The sequence below is a fragment of the Lissotriton vulgaris genome, chromosome 4_1 (assembly GCF_964263255.1).
Source record: "Lissotriton vulgaris chromosome 4_1, aLisVul1.2, whole genome shotgun sequence".
Lineage (NCBI taxonomy): Eukaryota > Metazoa > Chordata > Amphibia > Caudata > Salamandridae > Lissotriton > Lissotriton vulgaris.
Genome location: NC_141691.1, coordinates 1,058,681,112 through 1,058,702,282, shown reverse-complemented (window position 1 = coordinate 1,058,702,282; position 21,171 = coordinate 1,058,681,112). Strand labels below are relative to the sequence as shown.

The window sequence follows — 21,171 nt, the reverse complement described above, 5'->3', positions numbered from 1 at the left end:
TTATCACCCTTAAAGACAATACAAATTTTACCCAAACGAACCACCCAAAAATACTCGAAATCTTGCAAAAATTTGATGAGGATCTATACTCCGAGTTCAGACATGTAAACCCAGTTCAATTCTTAAATGAGTTAAATAAACTGAGATTGCCCGACTGTCTGAGGAAGACAAAGATATTCTACATATGGGAAGAGGTTTGGTGCAATGGCCAGGGCGGCTGACTCCAGAACACAGGGCTCACAGTACGATCCCCGTCGCCAGCAGTAGGTTAGCCCAGCACCTTGGGACTCTGGGCAATAGCCCACTTAATCTTCCCAACGGCTCCCAGCGCCAGGAAACCTCTCCGGAGGTAGCTGTGCGCTTTACAAATGCTGGTATTCCATATTTTTAAATTCATATAAGCCAATATCCGTAGAGGAAATCATGAAACCAATCAACTTAATAAAACTTTTTACGCCTCTATTCCATTGATAATACAAGAAAAATGTGACCATTTTGCAACGACCAGCCCTATTTGCAGCACTACAGCTAAAGTTACCATAGTCATGATCCCTACAAAAGGGAAAGATCCCCTATTAACATAACACTACATACCTATATCACTTAGAAATCATGATTGAAAACTGTATGCAAAAATCATGGCCAAATGACTTAATCTCTTTTCACCACACTTAATAGGCAACTTACAAGCTGGTTTATTGACAAATCGTATGTCTAATGACAATACCCATCTCCCTTGACAAGTTCTAGAAAGAGCAAACTCCACATCAGCTACAGAAGTGATGACACTGGACACTGAAAAAGCAGGCAATAGTGTCTCCTGTACTTTCCTTGAAGTAATCCTCAAAGCATTTAACCTAGGAGACAAATTCAAAAAAGTGATTATTTCCCCTGTGTAGCAACCCTAGCACTCGAATTAGAACAAATGGTTTCAGATCACAGCCATTTAAACTCAGAAAAAGCACAAGGCAAGGATGCTCGCCTTGGCCCTCCCAATTTGTAATTGAACTGGAGCCACACCTATTAGCTATACAAAACAATGATAAGATATCTAGAACCAATTTCAATATCAAAGTAACAAAACTCTCTGCTTATGCAGATGATATCCTAATAGTTACCAAAAATTCCAGCACATCCATCAATGCCCTCATGGAAACTATCAAATTATATTCCTCAGCACACGCTATAAATTGAATAAGGGCCAAATCAGAGGTTAAGTCACTAAATACCGTAGGAACAAAAGAAATACTAGGTGCCACTAGTTTAGCATACCAACCCCACTAATTCAAATACCTACGGATTACATTTGGATCAGACTTAACAGACACTACAATCATAAAGAAACACCCTGAAACAAATGTCAGACCTTCTTGAAAACTAGGCACCCACATTCATCGTGTGGTACGGCCACATTGAAACTATAAAAATGAGAACACCAATAGTTAAATACTTAGTTAAGCTCCCATTAATATTATCAGATGACTTCCACCGCAACCTGCATAAGCTAATGACAAACTTTATCTGGCAAAACAACAGCCCTATAATAGAACTGAAGAAACTCTGCCTCCCCACTGAACTGGGTGGCGTATACCTCGCAAACTTTAGCAATTACCAGACAGCTTTTTTAAGCGAAACAAGGTTCATACTGGTTTTCTACACCTGATAACTATAAACCCACATAGCTAGAGGTAGAAAAAGCCATGTTAGCCAACCTAGACCCTATTACGCTAGCCACTATCAATATCAAACATTGCCTCGCATCTCCATAAGTATTTAAAAACACCAAAAACAGTCTACTAAGAGTGGATAAAAATGATTCTAATCTAGCCTCACTCTGAAACAATTTGAAAAACACATAGGAGGGCCAAACATTATAACGGGACTCCTGTGTATCGAAATGCATCTAGTTCCCCAAACAACCATGCTCCAATGCCCCCCAAATCCATGTAGAACTTACAAACACAATGTCACTTGGACAAAATATAATTCTATAACTTCCTCAGAAGTAAAACATGCATCAATAAATCAACTTACCGCAAAAACCCATCCCTCCCAGTACTTATAAATAACCTTAACAAAACAGGTAATCATGTCTCCAAATTCTGCAAGTTACTACAACCCTAAATGCAGGAGTGAACCTCAAAACAATGAAGGACTGGGGCACACACTACACCCACCACATACAAGAGGCTCAATGGAATAAAAAATGGGAGGTAGGCTTTTCGCACAAAATCTCACCGTTATCTCAAACTAAATTCTGGTTAATCCACAAAGCTTACTGGACCCCATCATGTCTACACAATCTGGACACCCTAGATAGTTCCACATGCTGGAGTTGTAAAGGAGTCAGAGATCTCACACACCTACTCTTCAATTTTAAATCTATGAAAACATTCTGGGACAATGTTTTTTCTTTCATCGTGAAGTTTTTTAACATATGCCCAAAACACAAATTTGCTTATCTCATTAAAGGATTCTTTGATCCCGATATCACAAACACCAATGCCTGTCATTTACTGGACCTCTTACTAATGACTGCAGTTACAATAATTAACACCTGTCACAACACCCTCCTGTGCCCTTTCCACGACCCCCTTCTGTGCCTTATGTTGTATTACCCCTGTGGCGCTTTATTGCTTGCGATGATATCATGACTGATGCTCCACCTGCACCCTGATGACTGAGGCAACACCTGCACCCTCATGACTGATGCTCCCCCAGCATCCTCATGACTGATGCTACCCCAGCACCCTCATGTCTGATGCTACCCCAGCACCCACATTACTGATGCTCCCCCAGCACCCTCATGACTGATGCTCTCCCAACACCCTCATGACTAATGCTCCCCCTGCAACCTTATGACTAATGCTCCCTCCGTACCCTCATAACTGATGCTTCCCCAGCACTTTCATGACTGATGCTCTCCCAACACCCTCATGACTGATGCTCCCCCAGCACCTTCATGACTGATGCTCCCCCTAGCTCCTGTGATTCCATTAAGCTTGAGTCCCTGCAAACTTTCCCCAGAATCCTGTGAGCCAATGGCAAGCCTTGCTCTCACTGTTATTATGGCCTTGGTGGGGTTTTCCACGGAGCCCCTGCAAGCTTCCTCCCGGAATCCTGTGAACTAATAGAAAGCCTTACAACCGCTGTCCCGGGCGCCTTGGGGTTGTTTTCCATTATGCATATTCAAACAAAAACTACATTTGTTTCCTATTATTGGTTCCAATCGTCAAGTTGCACCTGCCATTCCTGTAAGGTCAAAACAAGTGTACTAACATGTTTCTTTCAAGGGTTAAAGAACATTCCAGCAGGCCATGTGCCCCATGTGATCTAGCTACATGCTTTGAGTCTTCAAGATGGTATATAAGGCCTTCCTACTCAGAGTCGTTTCTTGGCCTAGCTCCCAGTGGGACAAGCTTCACCCTTCCCACTCACCTGAAGAATCCAGCCGGAACCGTAAAGCGCTCCAGGCCTCTTCAAGTCCAAGTGAAACGGTGGTTCCTGTGGCTCCAGCTACCTCAACATCTTCCTCATCTCTCCCTCCTGCATAGCTACACCGGAGTACCTAAGTCAAAGCCTTGAAATATTCTTCGAACTTCAGTCAAGTGGAAGAACAAGGCTGAGCACTTGATATCAGGTTAGTGTGCACTAATCCTCCTATAGTAGTTGCTGTACTGAGTATCAGAGTCTTCAAAGACTATGGACTTTCCCTCCATGCCCGCTTTGTGATTTCCTCCAGCGCTTCTTGTGTGTTTATACTCCGAACCCTTCTTGCAACCTTGGTGCTTGAACAGTGTTTATGCAAGGACTAAATACTTAGCTCCGTGTTTCTCTGATACACAGTAGAGCCTCAAGACTGCACTTCAGAATCTTTCATATATGTATGAACCTTGTGCCTAAACCTGTGTTCCGAGTTTACCCTTGGCCATGCAAGTAACTCCAACCTGTGTTCCAAGTTTAGCCTTTAGAGTGCAAGTAACTCCAACCTGGGTTCAGAGTTTACCCATGGGAGTGAAAGTAATTCCAAACTGTATTCAGAGTTTATCCTTGGGAGTGCTATACCCAATCTGTGATATCAGGTATTCTGCTCTCATGCCGTGCTGCTGATGAAACCTGTAAGTGTATGTCACTGAAGTCAGTCATATCCAACTGTCATGGTTTCCTTTTATTCCTTTGTATTTTGCATTTTATTATGCATATGGCTTTGTATGCTTAACAAAATCGATAAAGATTATTTGAAATAAAAATTATAGCTTATTTTAATATGCTGATAAATTAGGCTGATGAAAAGTGAATGTGAGATATCTTTTTTTTGGACAAGTGTTCCGGGATCCTGCACGTGGACAGAACTTTTCCTGCTTATCATTATCAATGGAGATCCCCTGAAGGAGAACAGTGAAAACTCCAATGACAACATCAATGAAAGAGATTTAAGAAACTAAATAAAACCATACATTTTAAAACTATATACATAAAAAATGCATGTTATGCCATTCACCAGTTTAGATCTGTAGGAATGGCTTCTGGCTAGCCTCCACCAACCCATTTGTTCCAAATTAGTTTCTACCTGTGGTGGAGATTTCCATTTTGATAGTGAAGATGGCATGGGAGCGTGAAGAGTCCTTGTTCAACAGGGTGTAGCCCACAGATCGGTTTCTCAACCCTATTGCCATGATGTTCTCACACTCAGCAACGCTGTGCATTGTGTGAATAGACAGTGCCTTCACATAAATCCCCCACTCAGGGTGCTCCTTCAGCTGCAAATGAAGAACAACAAATACAAATATGTCAATGTCACTATGCGAGAACCCCAAATGTAATCTGAGAGAGGATAAATATCACTAAGCAAGGATTTTATTATCACTGAGCACTCTCTTTGATATTGCTAATATAGATAGCTGGTGCTGAAGTCACTTGAGGCACTGTATATAAAGACTATATGAAAGTACAACCAGAACAATGTACTCACCATTTTGATTCTTATGCTCTTAATAATAAAGTCTCATCAACATAATCAAGAAACATACAGAATTTTGAGGTGGTGTCCTAGACAAACTAGCTCTTTGATTTTTTAGTAGCAGTTCATCAGTACAAAGGTCAGGAGTAGATACCCGGTGAGCTCAGGAATGACAGGTTTCACAAGGGTCTCACTCTAAACCCAGAAGTAAGCATTCTTGAAGGTTCCAAACAACTCCTTAAAGAAAGTATTTATGATTAGAGACCTTAGAATGTGGTAAAACGCTAAAGTAATATGTCATCCCCAGATGTGCCTGATTGTCAGTGAGAGGTAGGCTAACGTAGTACAGCTATGGATTAAATGGAATGTCTTCAGAGGAGAGAGATGTACTCCGCCATAATTGCCGGAACGAACCTCCCTGGAGGAGATGGAGGTGTAGGGGCAGAATTTGCTACTATATTGGGGACACTATTTACGATCAATGAAGCAACTGTTGCATATAGATGATGCGAGAACAGTGGCTACTGTATTACTTGTGAATCTGTGTTGTTTGCTGTTTGTACTTAACGAAAAGAATTAAAAAAAACAAGAAAACTGCGGCTTAGACTTTTAAGGATGTTAACAAAAGAATTTGCAACTAGCACCAATGGAAAGAACTAGAAACTTATACCAGAACCCTTAAACTTGATAAATAAAATGGGTTAAAGCGCCTCAGCAAAAGAGCCAAATATATACCATTCGGGCTGCAAAGTTTTGAGTCTACCATTTAAAATAGAAAGAGATCTGAATGACCACCTCCAGGTGTAAGGTAACAGTAAAGATACAAAACATGTTTTACCTGTTCCAGTGAGAGGTGTGAATGAAGGCCATGTAAATACATACAAGAAGGAGGGTGGGAGCACACTACCTCACATCCCACCACTTTTAGCTAGAATAAAATCCACTGCATATCTAGGCTGTTTTGAATGTATCTGCATACTTTCCAATTGATGCACAAGTTACTACTTGTGTAACAATATATCTGTAAGAGACATTAGTTAGTGATAGATTCCTTACCGTAGAATATCCCCAGGCGTCAGACTGGATCCGGAAAATTTTTGCGTAGCAATACCCCTGCGCGCCGGGAGGCGTCGTCCGCGGCTCCGCGTCCGTCGTCGTTAGTGCCGGAATGACGGCATCGGAGTACTTAGACGCCGCCCTCGTGTGCTGACGTCAGTTCTGATACACAGCTTTTCCGCGCCAGATACGCAGAGCCATGATAGAACCAATACTGGTGCCATGAAACTAGGGCCCTGAAAAGGGGATGACCTTAACCCTAGATATCGGTTCGCTGAACAGGGAGGATGGGTGAGTCGGTAAGGAATCTATCACTAACTATGTCTCTTACAGATATATCATTACACAAGTAGTAACTTGTGCATCTGAAAGAGACACGTTAGTGATAGATTCCTTACCTTAGAATAGATACCCCAGCAATACCAACCCCGGTGGTGGGTCTGCAAACCAATCATCACACCAGAAAGTCCTGGAGGACAGAACGGCCAAAGAAGCCATCCCTCTGGACTTGGCTGTCCAGGCAGTAGTGTCTTGCAAACGTGTGCAGTGAGGCCCACGTAGCTGCCTGACAAATGTCCTGCAAGGGCACTCCTCGGCCCAGGGCAGTTGTAGTCGCCATGGCCCGAGTGGAATGAGCCCTCAGTCCAACAGGAGGCTCCTTCTTAGCCAAGGAGTAACACGCCTGGATGCACAAGATGATCCACCGAGAGATGGTCCGCTTGTGCACCGCCTTTCCCTTCTTAGCACCCACGTAACCAACAAAGAGTTGGTCATCCACCCGGAACTGGCGTGTGCGATCCAGATAGTAAGAGAGCGCACGTTTTGGGTCCAGATGGCGGAGCCTCTCTTCCTCTTTCGAGGGATGCGGAGGCGGAAAGAAGGTGGGCAAGGTAATGGACTGCCCGATGTGGAAGGCCATGACAACCTTGGGCAGGAAAGAGGATCTCATCCGCAACACAACCTTTTCCGGATGGACAGAGAGGAAAGGAGGTGTGGAAGAAAGAGCCTGGAGCTCACTCACTCTCCTGGCAGAGGTGATGGCAACCAGGAAAGCAATCTTCAAAGTAAGAAGATGGAGAGGACAGTTATGGAGCGGCTCAAAGGGAGCACACATTAGGTAAGTAAGTACAAGGTTCAAGTCCCCAATTGTAAATAGGTTTTTGAAGGGCATCACACACGTTTCCTTCTGTTCCTTTCGTGATGCCCTTCAAAAACCAATTTACAATTGGGGACTTGAACAAGGATGGCTGATCAGGTAGCCTTAAGAAGGCGGAAAGGGCAGAAAGGTAGCCCTTGATAGTGCCCAGAGCAGAGCCCTGCTGGGCAAGAGAAATCAGGAAGAGGAGAACCTCAGAAAGGGGTGCAGAGAGTGGATCCACAGCCTTGCTGTGCACCATGCCACAAATCTGTTCCGCCTGCAGGCGTATACTGACTTTGTGGAGGGATGCCTGGCTGCCAGAATGACATTACAGACTTCAGGAGGCAAGTCAAATGGACTCAACTGTCGCCGCTCAATCTCCAAGCTTGTAGGTGGAGACTGGAAAGGTTCGGGTGGAGGACCGTCCCCTGCTGCTGCGACAGAAGGTCCTCCCGAAGAGGCAGACGAATCGGGGGATCGACTGACATGCTGAGTAGCTCGGGATACCAGTATCTTCGTGCCCAGTTCGGAGCCACAAGGATAACCTGGGCCCGATCGCGCCTGATCTTCTTCAGCACTCTGGGCAGAAGTGGTATAGGCGGGAAGGCGTACAACAGACCGCAACTCCACTCGCGACGAAAAGTGTCTCCGAGCGAGTACCGCCTTGGAAATTCCAACGTGCAGAACTGATGACATTACGTGTTCTCTTCAGTGGCGAATAGATCTAACCAAGGCTCTCCCCACTGCTGAAAGAGACCTTGCGCCACGTCCGAGTTCAGACGACATTCGTGATCTATCATGCACCGACGGCTGAGTTCGTCCGCCCTTGCGTTCAGAGAACCTGCCAGGTGTTGAACCACCAGGGTCATGCCCTGATGTTCCAGCCACTGCCAGAGGCGCAGAGCCTCCTGGCATAGGGTCCACGACCCCACCCCGCCCTGTTTGTTGCAGTACCACATGGCAGTGGTGTTGTCCGTGAACACCTGCACTACACTCCCCCTGACAGAGCGGAGGAATGCCTTCAGCGCATGTCGGATCGCCCGCAGCTTCAGAAGGTTGATGTGGAGCTGGGACTCCGCCGGAGACCAGAGGCCTCTGATCTCCGCCTCTCCCATGTGGTCCCCAGGACGCGTCCGTCACAACTACGTGCTCCGGGTGAGGTAGGGAGAGGGATCTGCCACTGACCCAATCGCGGTCCGTGAGCCACCACTTCAACTGTCTTGCAGTGCCCTCCAAGATCAAGACATTGTCGGACAAGTTGCCCTGATGCTGGGCCCACTGAAACTTCAGGTCCCACTGCAGAGCCCGCATCCGCCACCGGGCGTGATGCACCAGAAGGATGCAGGAGGCCATCAGCCCCAGATGCCGCAGCGTCAACCTGACCGAAACTCGGGATAAAGGCTGAAAGATCGGAATCAGAGCCTGAATATCCCGAACCCGCTGTTCGGGAGGATAAACTCGAAACTGCGCCGAGTCTAGAACCGCTCCGATGAAGAGGAGCTTCTGAGAGGGATACAGGTGTGACTTCGGCACATTGATGGAGAACCCCAGCAGGTGCAGGAGATCGGCCGTAGTCTGGAGGTGGCTGACGACTGTCTGGGGCGAGCCCGCCTTCAACAACCAGTCGTTGAGGTAGGGGAAGACGGACACCCCAAACCTGCGCAGATGAGCAGCGACCACCGCCATCACTTTCGTGAACACCCGTGGGGCGCTGGTAAGGCCGAAGGGGAGCACGGTAAACTGAAAGTGCTTGTGGCCTACAGTGAACCGCAGGTAACGCCGGTGGGCCGGCAGGACGGGGGTGTGAAAATAAGCGTACTTAAAGTCCAACGCTACCATCCAGTCTCCGGGGTCCAGGGCAGCTAAGACCTGAGCCAAAGTCAGCGTCTTGAACTTCTCCTTTCGGAGGAAGCCATTGACGTTCCGTAGGTCCAAGATAGGGCGTAGGGCCCCTTTGCCCTTCTTGGGTACCAGAAAGTAGTGGGAGTAACAACTACAACCTACTTCTGGCCCAGGAACGCGCTCGATGGCCCCCTTGGCCAATAGGGCCACGACTTCCTCTTGCAGAAGTTGCAAGTGATCCCCGGTGGAATTGCGGTGGCATGGCTGGAGGGGTCGCCTCGAAGGGGAGGGAGTAGCCCCTTCGGACGATTTGCAGCACCCACCTGTCCGACGTGACAGTGGAAGCGGTGATGGCGAACCCTGCCCCCCCCACTGGCGTCACATGGGCCTGAAAGCACGGACTAGGAGGGTTTTGAGGCAGGTGCTGCGGGGGAAGGTGTGGACTGGCCTCGCCGTTGTCCCCGACCGCCACTACGGCGGTATCCACAGCCGCCACGCGCTGTTAAACATTCTGCGGTGCGTGTCTGGCAGCACTTGTGGGGGCGCCCCTTCCATGGCCACGAAAGGAGCGAAAGGCACCCGTTTGCTGGCGTGGGCCGAGAGGCCCAAGGACTTGGCCCTAGCCCTGGAGTCCTTAAAACGCTCAAGCGCATGGTCTGCATTGTCACCAAAGAGGCGACGGCCATCAAACGGCATGTCCAGTAGAGTGGCCTGGACATCGGCCGAAAAGTTGGCAGACCTCAACCAGGCGTGGCGTCGAACCACCACCGTCGTTGCCATCGCCCTGCCCAGTGAGTCCGTGTTATGAAGCCCACACCAGATGGAATATCGCGCTGCATCTCGACCCTCCGCAAGGGCTTGGGCGAGTTTAGCCCGGGCCTCCTCCGGGCATTGTGGCAGCACGTCTGTGACCGTGTACCACAGGGTGTGGGTGTAGCGGTCCAAGAGGCATGCGGTATTGACTGACCGCAGTCCCAACCTCAGGGACGAGAACACCATCTTCCCGAATTGTTCATACCTCTTGGATTACCGATCGGGCAGAGCCGTCTGGAATGAGGACTGGGAAGTGGAGGCCTGGATGATCAGGCTCTCGGGGTGGGATGGGTGGACAAAAAGCAAGGGTCGCCCGGGGCCGGGCGGTAGCGTCTGGCCACGTTCCTATCCACAGGCTGACCTGTGGCTGGCTTGGACCAAGTGCCCACAAGAACGTTACACAAGGCCTCATTAAACGGCAGCAGAGGCTCAGTGGATCTTGTCGGCGGTTTAAGGACCTCAGTGAGAAGGTTAGTCCTCACGGCCGCGACGGGGAGCGTCAGTGTAGGAGAGTAGGGTCTGCAATCCTATGATCACCCAGATTTTTTGCTTTTGTTTCACTGGTTTACGACTTTCTCCGGCTGTGGGCCTGCCAATCAGACCCACAGCCTAGCTGTTCTCTCACTAAATTGCCATGTGTACCTTAGGTGCATTATTCAATTGGTACTGGGCCACCTTATCAGACCCTGTAACTAAGGGCATAGGTGTACCCAGGGCCTACCAGGGGCTGAAGCATGTATTATGCCACCCCTGGATGGCCATCTAAATCTGACACAACTGGCTGCACGACAGCTGGGGCAAGGTGGTGTAATCACCCTTTGCTTTAGATATAGTATCCCTATATCTAACCCTAAAAATGGACACACAGATTCCTATCAGTCACTCCTATGGCAGGCCTTGACAATCCTGAAGGCAGAGTGCTTGGAATCGTGTGAAATGGTGCTCTGGCATGAGCTGAGCACGTTTGCAGCTTGCGGAACCAAGTCCTAATAGCTGTTCCATGATAACGCATACCATATACTCTTAAGTGCATTATAATCCTCGCGGTTAAATGCTATCTCTGGTATTGCTTTATCAAAACATGTCGAGTAAGGTGTCATACGAATTGGAATATTAACCCCTCGCCAATTCTGGCGACGGGGTTAGCATTCCACCCTTCTAGAGGGACACGACATGTATGTAACTGCGAACCCCGGTTAAGGTTAACTGAAGCCTCAGCTCCACAAAATGGATGCTGCCACCACAGACACGAGTCTGACCTCCTGCTGCTGGGAGTCCTTCCAGCGAGGAGAGCTTGGACAAAGGGTTTCCTGTCAGGGGCGGTGCTAGCACCATCCCAGACAGGGTTTTGTGTATCCTGGGTAGGCAGGGCTTTACAGGAAGGTGACTGCAAGTGGCACCCCGGTGCTCACTACGCATCTGCCGGCTAGAACCAGTTCCAGGGGCACACCAGCCCCTGGCCTGGGGAAAGTCCGGCATGGGAGAGGGGTGTAACCACCCCCCTTCCTGGTCCCACCCCTAGGGCAGGACCTAGTCGCGTACCCACCCCTTACTTTAGGATAAAGGCAGGAGCGGGGACCCTTCAAAATTAGATCATCTTTATTGGAACCTGGGATGTCAGGTCACCTAGGGTAGCCTGGCCTAGGGTAAGACATGCAATTCTAGAGGCACAAGTGTGAAGGTTGCAGACCACCCAGCAGTAAATCCACGCAATAACACTTAAAAAGGACACTACACTAATTTGTTAGAAAAATATGTACTGGTTTATAAAAATAATATACTCTGCTCTTTGGTTTCAAAATTTACAACTTAGGCATTTCAGTTTGTCATGGAAGCATTAACTATACTTTTAAATTCTAAAACATATTATCAACCAGCATTTACAGTACATTACATTTAGTCAGACCTATTAACCAAAAATGGCAGGTAACACTTATACCCCAATAGCTCAGTTATTCATTTACTGTACTCTGCTTTACTCCACAGCAACCCTCCTCACAGCATTATTTTAAAAGAGGCAAGTTCAGCACTTATATTAGGTCAGGTATGCAATTTTCCATTACATTGATAACCCTACAATTCCCCTTTCTTAGCGTGTCAGAGAAGAACTGGTTGTAATCAATTAAATCAGCATTCAATAAAGCCCTGTCTGGGACTCCTCATGGACTCTGCACTCCTGGGGACAGAGTCTCTGTTTACTTACTGGTAAAGTCTCAAGCTATGACACCAGTTACTCATGTGGCAGTCACTTCCCCCACGTGTTTACCTCCTTACTTGCAACTGAGTATGCTGGAATCGTCTTGCGCCAGACACCAAGGGGGAATAGCAGAAGATGGGGCCAAGGAACCGAGGCTGGAAAGGCTCAATCGCCTCAGAAGACTCCTCTAAGTTTCCTTCCCCGCTCGGGCCGACTCCTCAGTGAGGCACTCGAGCGGAAGGCAACCAAGGCAGACACCACGATGCTCCCCAGGCCCCTACCGGGCCTCTTAACTCTCCCTCCCTGCTCGGGCCAGCTCCTCAGTGTGGCGCTCGAGCAGGAGGAAAAGGGCAGATCACTCGGCAAACTGAGGAAGCCCCCGGCGCCTCTCCTCAGCGCTGGTCGGCGAAGACACTCCTCCAGCGTGCATGCGCGGTAGCGCTCGTGCTGGTGCCGCCTCCCACTGCGCCCGCTCGAACGAAGGACGCTGCACTCCCGGGCCTGCTCACTTCTTTGCCCCTCCTTCCGGGGATAACTGCGTCGGCCTGGGCATGCTCGAAGGCGCCTTCACTTTCCCCTGACAACCGGGGCGCTGCAGGCAACACGTCTGAAGCGCGGTAGGCGCCCCCGGGGTCCCGCTCACGAAGGGAAGCCTCGCAAGGCTTCTCAGGCTCAGTGGATCCCGGGGAGGCGCTGACACGGAGCGCGATCAGTGCCCCAGGGGTCCCGCTCACAGCCGAGGGGGCGCTGCCTCAGGGAAACCGGCACACCTCACCCCTCGTCAGTTCCCAAGGAAATCAGGGGATCTGCTGACTGCACGTCCGGCCAGGATCTTCTGGGACACAGGTGCACAATCCTTCCCCCACACCCAGGAAGGTAGGAACAGCGCTGGATCTCTTCTCAAATCAGCTCCCACTTCTTAGCCCTACAAAGTCCTTTTACCACTCAACACTGAATGGAGGCTGGTGTCAAGGGATGAGGGTTATTCTTTCAGAGTTCCTTCCACTGGGCAGAGGACTGCGCTCCACAGCGCCACAGTCTCCTTCTCCTGTTTACACCCCACTATTTTTAAGCTAGGGGTTAGTCAGGCGCCCAGGGTCTCCAGCCATTCAAAGCAGCAGGGATAGGACAAATAACCCAAGGGAGGAAGGGTGGTGAATCAATAGGCCCAAACCTCTGACTAGCCTACCCCCACCTTAAGCTACAGCCTGTCCTCCAGCTGACTCTCTCAGGAAGACAAAATGGCTGCCCAGCATTCCGCCTTATATAGGCTGACCCTCAGTGGTCCAGAAGGGACCAGAAGGTTCTGGAACGCCCTATACTAGTCTATGGGCAAGTTCTGTGTATGGCAGTTAGGGCAGTTGGTATCCACCATTTTGTGGTTCCAACTTTTCCTGTCAGAACAGGCCTCTGGGCCTGAGGTGAAAAACTATGAGGGGAAAAAGAACACCTATCCCCTTGACCAACACCTAGAAAAAGTTAGTGGACACAAAAATTATTAAGGGTATGAGGGGCAAAAAGGGGACAAAATAAATAATAAATTGGAGGGACTACGCAAAAAGCCAGACAGGTCTAACAATCTTTGAATCAAGAAACTACTTTCTACGAAAGGAACTCTCGACTTCTTCTCAAGATTTCTCCCTTGTGGCTAAGGAGTAGTCACCCTGCATCCGCAGGCACCATCTAAGAACTCTACGGTTTGCTGCACGTCCTTCCTCAGGAATCCGACCGACCAGCACGACGAGACCCGGCTTCCCTGGCACCTCTGACCTCTACCTACCTCTACAGCTAAGCTCGTAGACCTCGAGGGAACGGCCATCATCAGAACTGCACGACTTCTATCCAGCACGACCGCCGAGGGATCCTCTGGTGAGTGCTTTGGGGTCAGAGAAGCCCCGACCCTGAGCAGCTCCAGCACCGAAGTCCAGCCCCCCAGCATCTCCACGATCTGGGTGGGGCCCTTCTGCTTTTTGCTGCTCACCGCGTTGTCTGGCTACTAGCCCGCTGGCTTGTGGCCTTCCCGACGACGACCGACGACATCACCACTGCTGGTCTGGTTGCTCCAGACTGGCCCTTGCTCCCTTCCAAAAGAGGAGCACCCCGGACCCTCCTGGTCCACACCAGACGCCATTTTAGGTCCACCGCGTGGGCTTGAATTTGCCAAGACTTGTTGCCCCAATCCTGGGTTCAGCGACGTCGACAGCATCAACCATGGTGGGACAGCTCGCACCTCCATCCTGGTCGCCGACAACGCCTCCTGGTCCGTGAGACTGCAGAGCCCAGCGTCGCCCACTCACCTGGTCGAGGTGACTTCGCCCGGTGCCATCCTGGTGCCCACACAATCACTGGCTAGTGATTAAGAACTTGGTCCCCTCTGCTTTCAGGTGTCATCCATCTTCGATCCAGGCTTGGATCCATCGAACTATCTTCACTGGTCGCCTGCCAGCAACTTCTTTCTTCAGGCTCCATAGACTGCAACGAGGATTCCCGACGTCTTTTCAGACCTATGCAGCTGCAGCCCCTGGGCTAGGTAACTTCGGCATTTCGGTGCCCCAGCATAGCCTCACTATCCAAGGGTCCAGATCCTTTTCGTTTTTCAGCCTATCTAGTCGGGTTCGCCCGAGAACACTAACTTTGTCTTTACTAGCCTCCATAGACTTTGTCCCGCATCCCGCGTGAGAGTGCACACTCTGCACCCGAGTCCCCTAGGCCTCCTACTAGTAATCTGAAGGTTCAGTAACGTAGTCCTAGCGATTCCAAAGCCTATTAGTACAGTACTTACCTGCTAGTAATTTCGCATTCCACTTCCATAGTATATGGTTTTCCGTGCCCCTCGGGCATTTGTGTAAATTGTGCAACTTAAAGTATTTTCGGAAGAGTTTTGTTGTGTGCTTAGTACCCTGTCCTCATAAAGAGTACAGGGCTGTTGTGATCTAAATAAATACACTGTTGGCGTCCTTTCACTTGGTGTTCAAGGGGTATATGTGATGGTATAACAGCTGGCTTAACACGCCCTCTAGAGTTTAGCCCGAAGACTGCTCGTATCCACGCTACTAGGATAGCTGGTCTATAAGGTTGACTTACAACCAATCACCATAAGGGTTGTTTGGACTGATACAAAGTGCTCACTAGAATAGTGAACATTATATATCAGGCCAACTTCTCACAGTCAGGCCCAAGGCCTTGGCCGCGCGCGTCAACACTACACTGTAAGCAGCCCCCTCCTCCGTAGCCACGGTGGGAGGGGAGACAAATCCAGTGTGTGACGAAGTGTCAAGTCCACTGGCCTCCCCAAGCTCATATGTCCAGTCCTGTTGAGACTGGCACTCCTGTGCCAGAGGGTCCACAGACCCCTCCCAATCACCCTCGTCACCCATTTCCTGCAGTTCAGGGTCAACAGATGGGGCCGGCTCGTGGAAATAGAAATCTCCATATGACGTCGAGAGCGGCGCCCAGGGGCGCCGTTCCTGCGACGGAGCCGAATCAAGGGTAGGATCGGGGACGGAGTCCATAGTAGGCGATGCCCGCAGGGCCAGCGCCGTTGAGGTCGACCGGCGACGACCCGGATCCGGAAGCCGATCCAGTGAGGGCCTGTGGTGCCGGGACCGAAGTCGCTGGTGGCGCCGGGGCCGAAGCACCAGAAGGCGTCGGAGCCGAAGCACCTGACCCGCTAGGCCCTCCAGCAGGGACCGTAGGGCCCGCAGGCGCCACGGAACCCGGCGGAGGAGGGAGGGACCTCATGGCCATGAGGTACCGCTCGACCTCCTCTGGAATCGCACCGTGCCAAGGGACCGGAAGGTGTGGGGAAGGTGGCGACGTACGCGACTCCGTTGGAGTCGCGTGGGTGGTGTCACCCGAACCCCCGGCCGCATCGCGCGAGCGTCGGGGGGGGGTGGGGTGGGGGGGGTCGGAGGAACGATGACGCCGCTCCGACCTCTCATGCCTCTTACCTGAGGACCTGGATCCTGATGACCGATGCCGACTCTCGGAGCTACGAGGGCTCCGAACCCGCGACCGGTCCCTCGACCTCCTGTCGGACCGGGACCTGGAGCGGCGCGGGGCCGACTGCCGGAGCTCAAGTCGCTTGCGGGACCGCTCCCACCTAGCTTTAGAAGTCGGGGCCCGGCAGTCGGAGCAGGTGCGGTCGTCGTGGTCGAGGCCTAAACACTGGAGACACCGGCGATGGGGGTCGGTAACTGACATCAGTCGGCTGCACTTGGAACAGAGTTTGAACCCTGGCATCCCTACCGGCACCGTCGGAGTCAAAGACTCGAGTAGAGAAATGATCAAAAAGATCAAAAAGTTTAGTAAAAAAATGACTAAGGGGTAGAGCTTCTCCGGATCTGCGCTAGCTGGCGCGGAAAAAAGAAGAACTGACATCAGCGCGCGAGGGCGGCGTCTAAGTACTCCGACGACGTCATTCTGGCGCTAACGACGCCGACGACAGACGCGGAGCCACGGACGACGCCTGCCGGCGGGCAGGGGTATTGCTACACAAACAATTTCCGGATCCAGTCTGACGCCTGGAGATATTCTAAGGTAAGGAATCTATCAGTAACATGTCTCTTTCAGATGATGTTGCGCAAAGCTGCTACTGTGGTATTAGACAGAATTTGCAGCTTGCATCCAAAATAGTCTCTACCCTTCTCACTCCAGGCAATGGAAGTACCACCCAGTGTGAAAATAAAATAAAGGATGTATCCAACGGTGATACCCTTGCTGAAATTATTGACCTCTATATCGGTCACACCCTCACAGAATTCTTTTGTTAGTGTCCTTTTGACCCATTGTTTCCTAGGTTTAGCATGTGTACAGGGCACACCCAAAGGCAATACCATTCCAAGGGCCACATCGTCAGTACCATTATGAACATTGGAATGAGTCCCATCAGACAAGGAAAAACACCCTGGGTGTGCATAAATCAGCTTGTCATAATCCACTGCTGCGTTCCTGGAATTCATTCAGAAGGTACTTGGATCTTCTTTATTCACTAAGGGGAACTTATATTTGTGCAGTACTATCCCTGAACAATTTAAATACAAAGAGGTGTCTGTACTGTTCACAATGGGGCAGCAAGCAGGGTAATAACTGGCCTCTCAAGGGAATGTCAACTCGTTGTAATGCCAACCGACTAGCGTTATGTTCTGTTCTTCCATATAAAAATGATCACAATATGCATTGTTGTCACAACCTGGATATCCCACCCCCAGTGGCTTTCTATGGTATAAACATGGTATCGGATAACCAAAACTAAACACTCCTTTTACTTCTAGAAACTGTGGTGGCCGAGTATATGTACAATGGATATGCAGTCCACAGGCTAATGACTGATAGAGTGGGGTAACACGCAGTCCCTTCACAGAAGAACCGTTCATGTTTTTCCAAATATACATAACTTGGGGCTGTTATTTTATTTCGTCTCGGGGAAATGAGCTTATCCTTACTGCGCAAGGGCATACTTTGAGCATAATCCAAAACCCATGACACCCCACACAGTATTATTATCACCAATATCAAAAGAACAACATGTTATATTGCCTTTTTGTTGACCACATCACTTGACGTGGTACGGTAAGAATCTGCTGCTCCTCCTCGTTAATATTCCTACCATGGGGATGCATAGAAAATTTCGAAGAGGAAAATGCAAGAAAATAGAAAAGTTCCCAGTGTCCATTAGAGCCTCACTGGTACAGGCTCCTATTGTCCATCAATTAGTTGGCGCTCTTGAGCACCAGCTATGGAGCTTGCTCTGTCCTAAGCTCTTTTTCTAATCTATCCAGCGTCGATAAAGGCGGTATACTTTCAGAGTATACTTTTTTCCCTCACTAATGTTCATACAATAAAAACACAGAGCAAGCGCAAAATTCTCACAGTGCAATTTGTCGTTGGTACTACCTATCTTGCACAGTCCATTCCTAATCTTTCTTCTCCCTATGTTCAGTAGTACTGAGCCGAAGACGCAAATTATACCTGGCAGCCCCAGGCACCATACGATCACTGAACAGGAGCTCTTGAATAGCACGTATTTCTGGTGGAAAAGCCTTGTTCTTCTCCTCTGTTTGCGTCCAGGTCAACTGGGCATCACTGAACGGGACGAATCTAGGCACTTGCTCACATTCAGAGTGGCCGACTCCCTCCTTGACCCACTGGTCATATGGCAGTGGAAAAATGGACACTCCGGCAATGAGTGGCATGGACCCAATTCTTTAGATCTAGTCATCAATGGAGCGCACACCGCTAGCCCCTCCTCCGGATCGCCCCTAGGGACTCTTGTACTTGTAGTTCTTTAGTGGATCACCCAGGTGGGTGCTGACAAAGTTGAATTCTTCTACCTCGGCCAGGTATGTTTACAAAGGAAGACCAGCAGTCGGAGGTAACTGAAACATAAAAAGATTTATTGCGCTCGAGCGGGTACACCACCTCACAGCTCCATGTGGCTATGAGGGAAGTGGACAACTTACAATAGTCAGAGACAGCCTTATATACTTTTGTGCTTCATAAGCGTAGGTGGGGATGGATATGATAAATCAGCAGCTGTCAAGGATGATTAATGATCTCCAAACAATATCACGTACTGGTCAGGGCCAGTGACTCTGGAAATATGTATACTTGGCTTGCTGAACAATAATATAAAGGTTACTCACTAAACCCCATCAGTCATCAATAATCTTGTGATACACAGAAATAAAGCAGAACTATGCAAAACTTGTGCCAAGTATAAACATGGGCGGGCTTGTGGTTACAGAGTCAGGCGCCCACTTGATTAGTCATCCGGATACAGAGCAAAGGTTACATCTCTTGTGTCAACAACGATTCATTACCATCAGCAGTCTTTTGTTAGCTGTAATACATTTGGCATTACTAGCTGTAATACATTTGGCATTACTTAGATAGGAAAGTTGAGCAAATGAGTCATTGACCTTTAAACAATACACCCTGCTCTACTTGTGCGTCATAAAGTGAAGTGCAAACATATGCTCTGGGGTCGACTGGTGTATTAACATTTCTTTGTGCAGATGAAGCGGCCACACCATATGTGCTGAGGTGGCAAGCTAAAGAGACTAATACAAAATGGTGGCTAGGAAACACAAAATGGAGGAGCTTTTCGTCCATTACTAAAAACTGTATTTCCACAATCGGCCCTTTGGACGCAAGGTCCAACATTTTGTTGCGGCCTAATGCACATGTTCATATATGGGCCGGCTGTTACTATAGTGGGCCTCATTGCGCTCATTGACGTAATCAACAGTATTTGCGTCAGGAGGGTTATTATCTGAGATATCAATGTCCATCAATTGTTGGGTTACAACATCCCTCATAATAAGAGCATTAGTCACAGTTATTGGGGGCATTGGGGGTGGTTTTAACAATCGCCCCATACACTGGCAACACATGGGCAGACAATTGATTAGAACACAGCACCCTATTACCACAAGGAAGATAGCCACTAGAAACATCCCTATCTTCCAGCCCCAGGCAGATAAGGCGTTCCAAAAGGAACCTACAGGATCCCAGGGGCCGACATCACTATGGGCCTGGGCACCTATATCATATAGTCTTTTGACAGCCTGCCTAACCGATGTTGATGAGTCAGGAATATACGTGCAGCAAGATACCCCGATCACTCTACAGACTCCACCCCGTTCTGCTAACATCATGTCTAACACAATCCTGTTTTGAAGAGAAACTAATCTGAGAGCCTTGAGCTCAACTGTTATGTTCTCAATTATGCCTGCTGTCTCTTCTATAGTAGCTTCTAGTAGACGGGACAACCTGCGTATGTTTCTGGAATTTATGGCAGGGCCATACCAAGGAACAAAGGCCTTTAGTACATCACCAGCTATCTCAGCCGCTGTATCCCCTTGATCAACACTCCTCCTACCTCTCAGAGTTCTGGATGCTTTATTCACTTCTGCAGTACTTTTTACAGACATTGCTGGTGTTACAAGACCTAGGTGACAACAGCCACCCCAATTCACTGGTAGCCATATATAGGCCCTGGAGCCACAAATGAAATAAACTGAGTCACCGATATAGAGTGGAACAGTTATTTCCTGGGAAGACACTTCAAATGTCATATTGCAATTGGTACTATTCCCCATGTTGGCGGTACCGTTGCTCCTAATACATATACTCCCAAGCACACTACGCTGCCTCATTTTCAAAAAAGGTATCTCTCTGGTGTCCCTATGGAGCGGAGGTGTGCTATCATTTTTTACCAACAGCAGTGGGGTGAATATGTTAGAAAAAGGGAACGTTGCATTTGGCAAAATAACTCCAGAGCAATTTCCTGACTGGAGAATGTCTTTGTCATAATGGGTGTACAAGGAGGCAGTTGGTGTTCTAGTGGTAGAACGGGAGTTTACTAAGTTGCTGAAGACCCTTATTAGCTCAACTTTCAGTATTGCAATGTGTAATGCATAACAGGATGCTTCAAATGGCAGGGGTACTTGGAGAAGGGGTATACCTTCGTCTACATAGGCTGGGAATTGCATACAGATCCAACAATTATTTTTATCAATTACTTGATGGGTCTGATGAAGTAAGGTAAGGAAAGAATTATGACGCATCTCCTCTCTGTGATCCATATCCTCTGGTGGTACTGTAACTGAGGGGACAAAGTCAGAGGGAAGCTCTGATGGGAGCGGGGCTGTTTTTGCAATAGGATGGTAGAGCTCTAGGAGATACAATAAACCGATGACCAAAGACATTATGCAAAATAACATACAGAATATGCATAGTTTGGAGTGCCATCGCCCCTTTTTGTTCAATTTAAGAGTGGAATATGTATCCTCCATCTCTAGTAAAGGAAGATGTCTAGTTGTTCTTCCAAACGGAAGTACCATTCGCTCTCAGAATTATTTTGATTTCTATAATCTCACAAGTGCGGCAGTTCAACAGTGTTCGTTATAGGCCTCACTGTTTCAGACCTTGCAATTGGCAAATTTGACCTCACACCCTCTCCTCCTATGGGTCGCTGGGCTTCGGAGGTATTTCTTTCTTCTCTTTTCAGCTCAGAGTTGGCAGTGTCCTTATTTTACTAACCTCACTGCACAAGTTAGTCCTTTAAAGTTGGCACTATTCAGTGCGTGGCAGTTGGTGCTTGCTCCGTCCTAAGCACTCTTCATCTTCCTTGGGCGTAGATTGTATCCTGATGCAGCTTGT

General features: G+C 48.8%; 2 protein-coding genes across 2 annotated transcripts in view; both read right to left on the bottom strand.

The window, feature by feature from the left end:
• LOC147722860 (kinesin-like protein KIF17) overlaps positions 1-21,171 on the bottom strand; it is a 1,643,424-nt gene that overhangs the window by 1,066,927 nt on the left and 555,326 nt on the right. The window contains exon 4 of the mRNA XM_086965286.1: positions 4,571-4,760. Within this exon, the coding sequence (XP_086821412.1) occupies positions 4,571-4,760 (190 nt within the window). The remainder of the gene's footprint in view (positions 1-4,570; positions 4,761-21,171) is intronic.
• Positions 19,182-20,852, bottom strand: LOC147722861 (uncharacterized). The gene has a single exon (XM_086966906.1). The coding sequence runs from the start codon at positions 20,850-20,852 to the stop codon at positions 19,182-19,184; it is 1,671 nt and encodes a 556-aa protein (XP_086823032.1).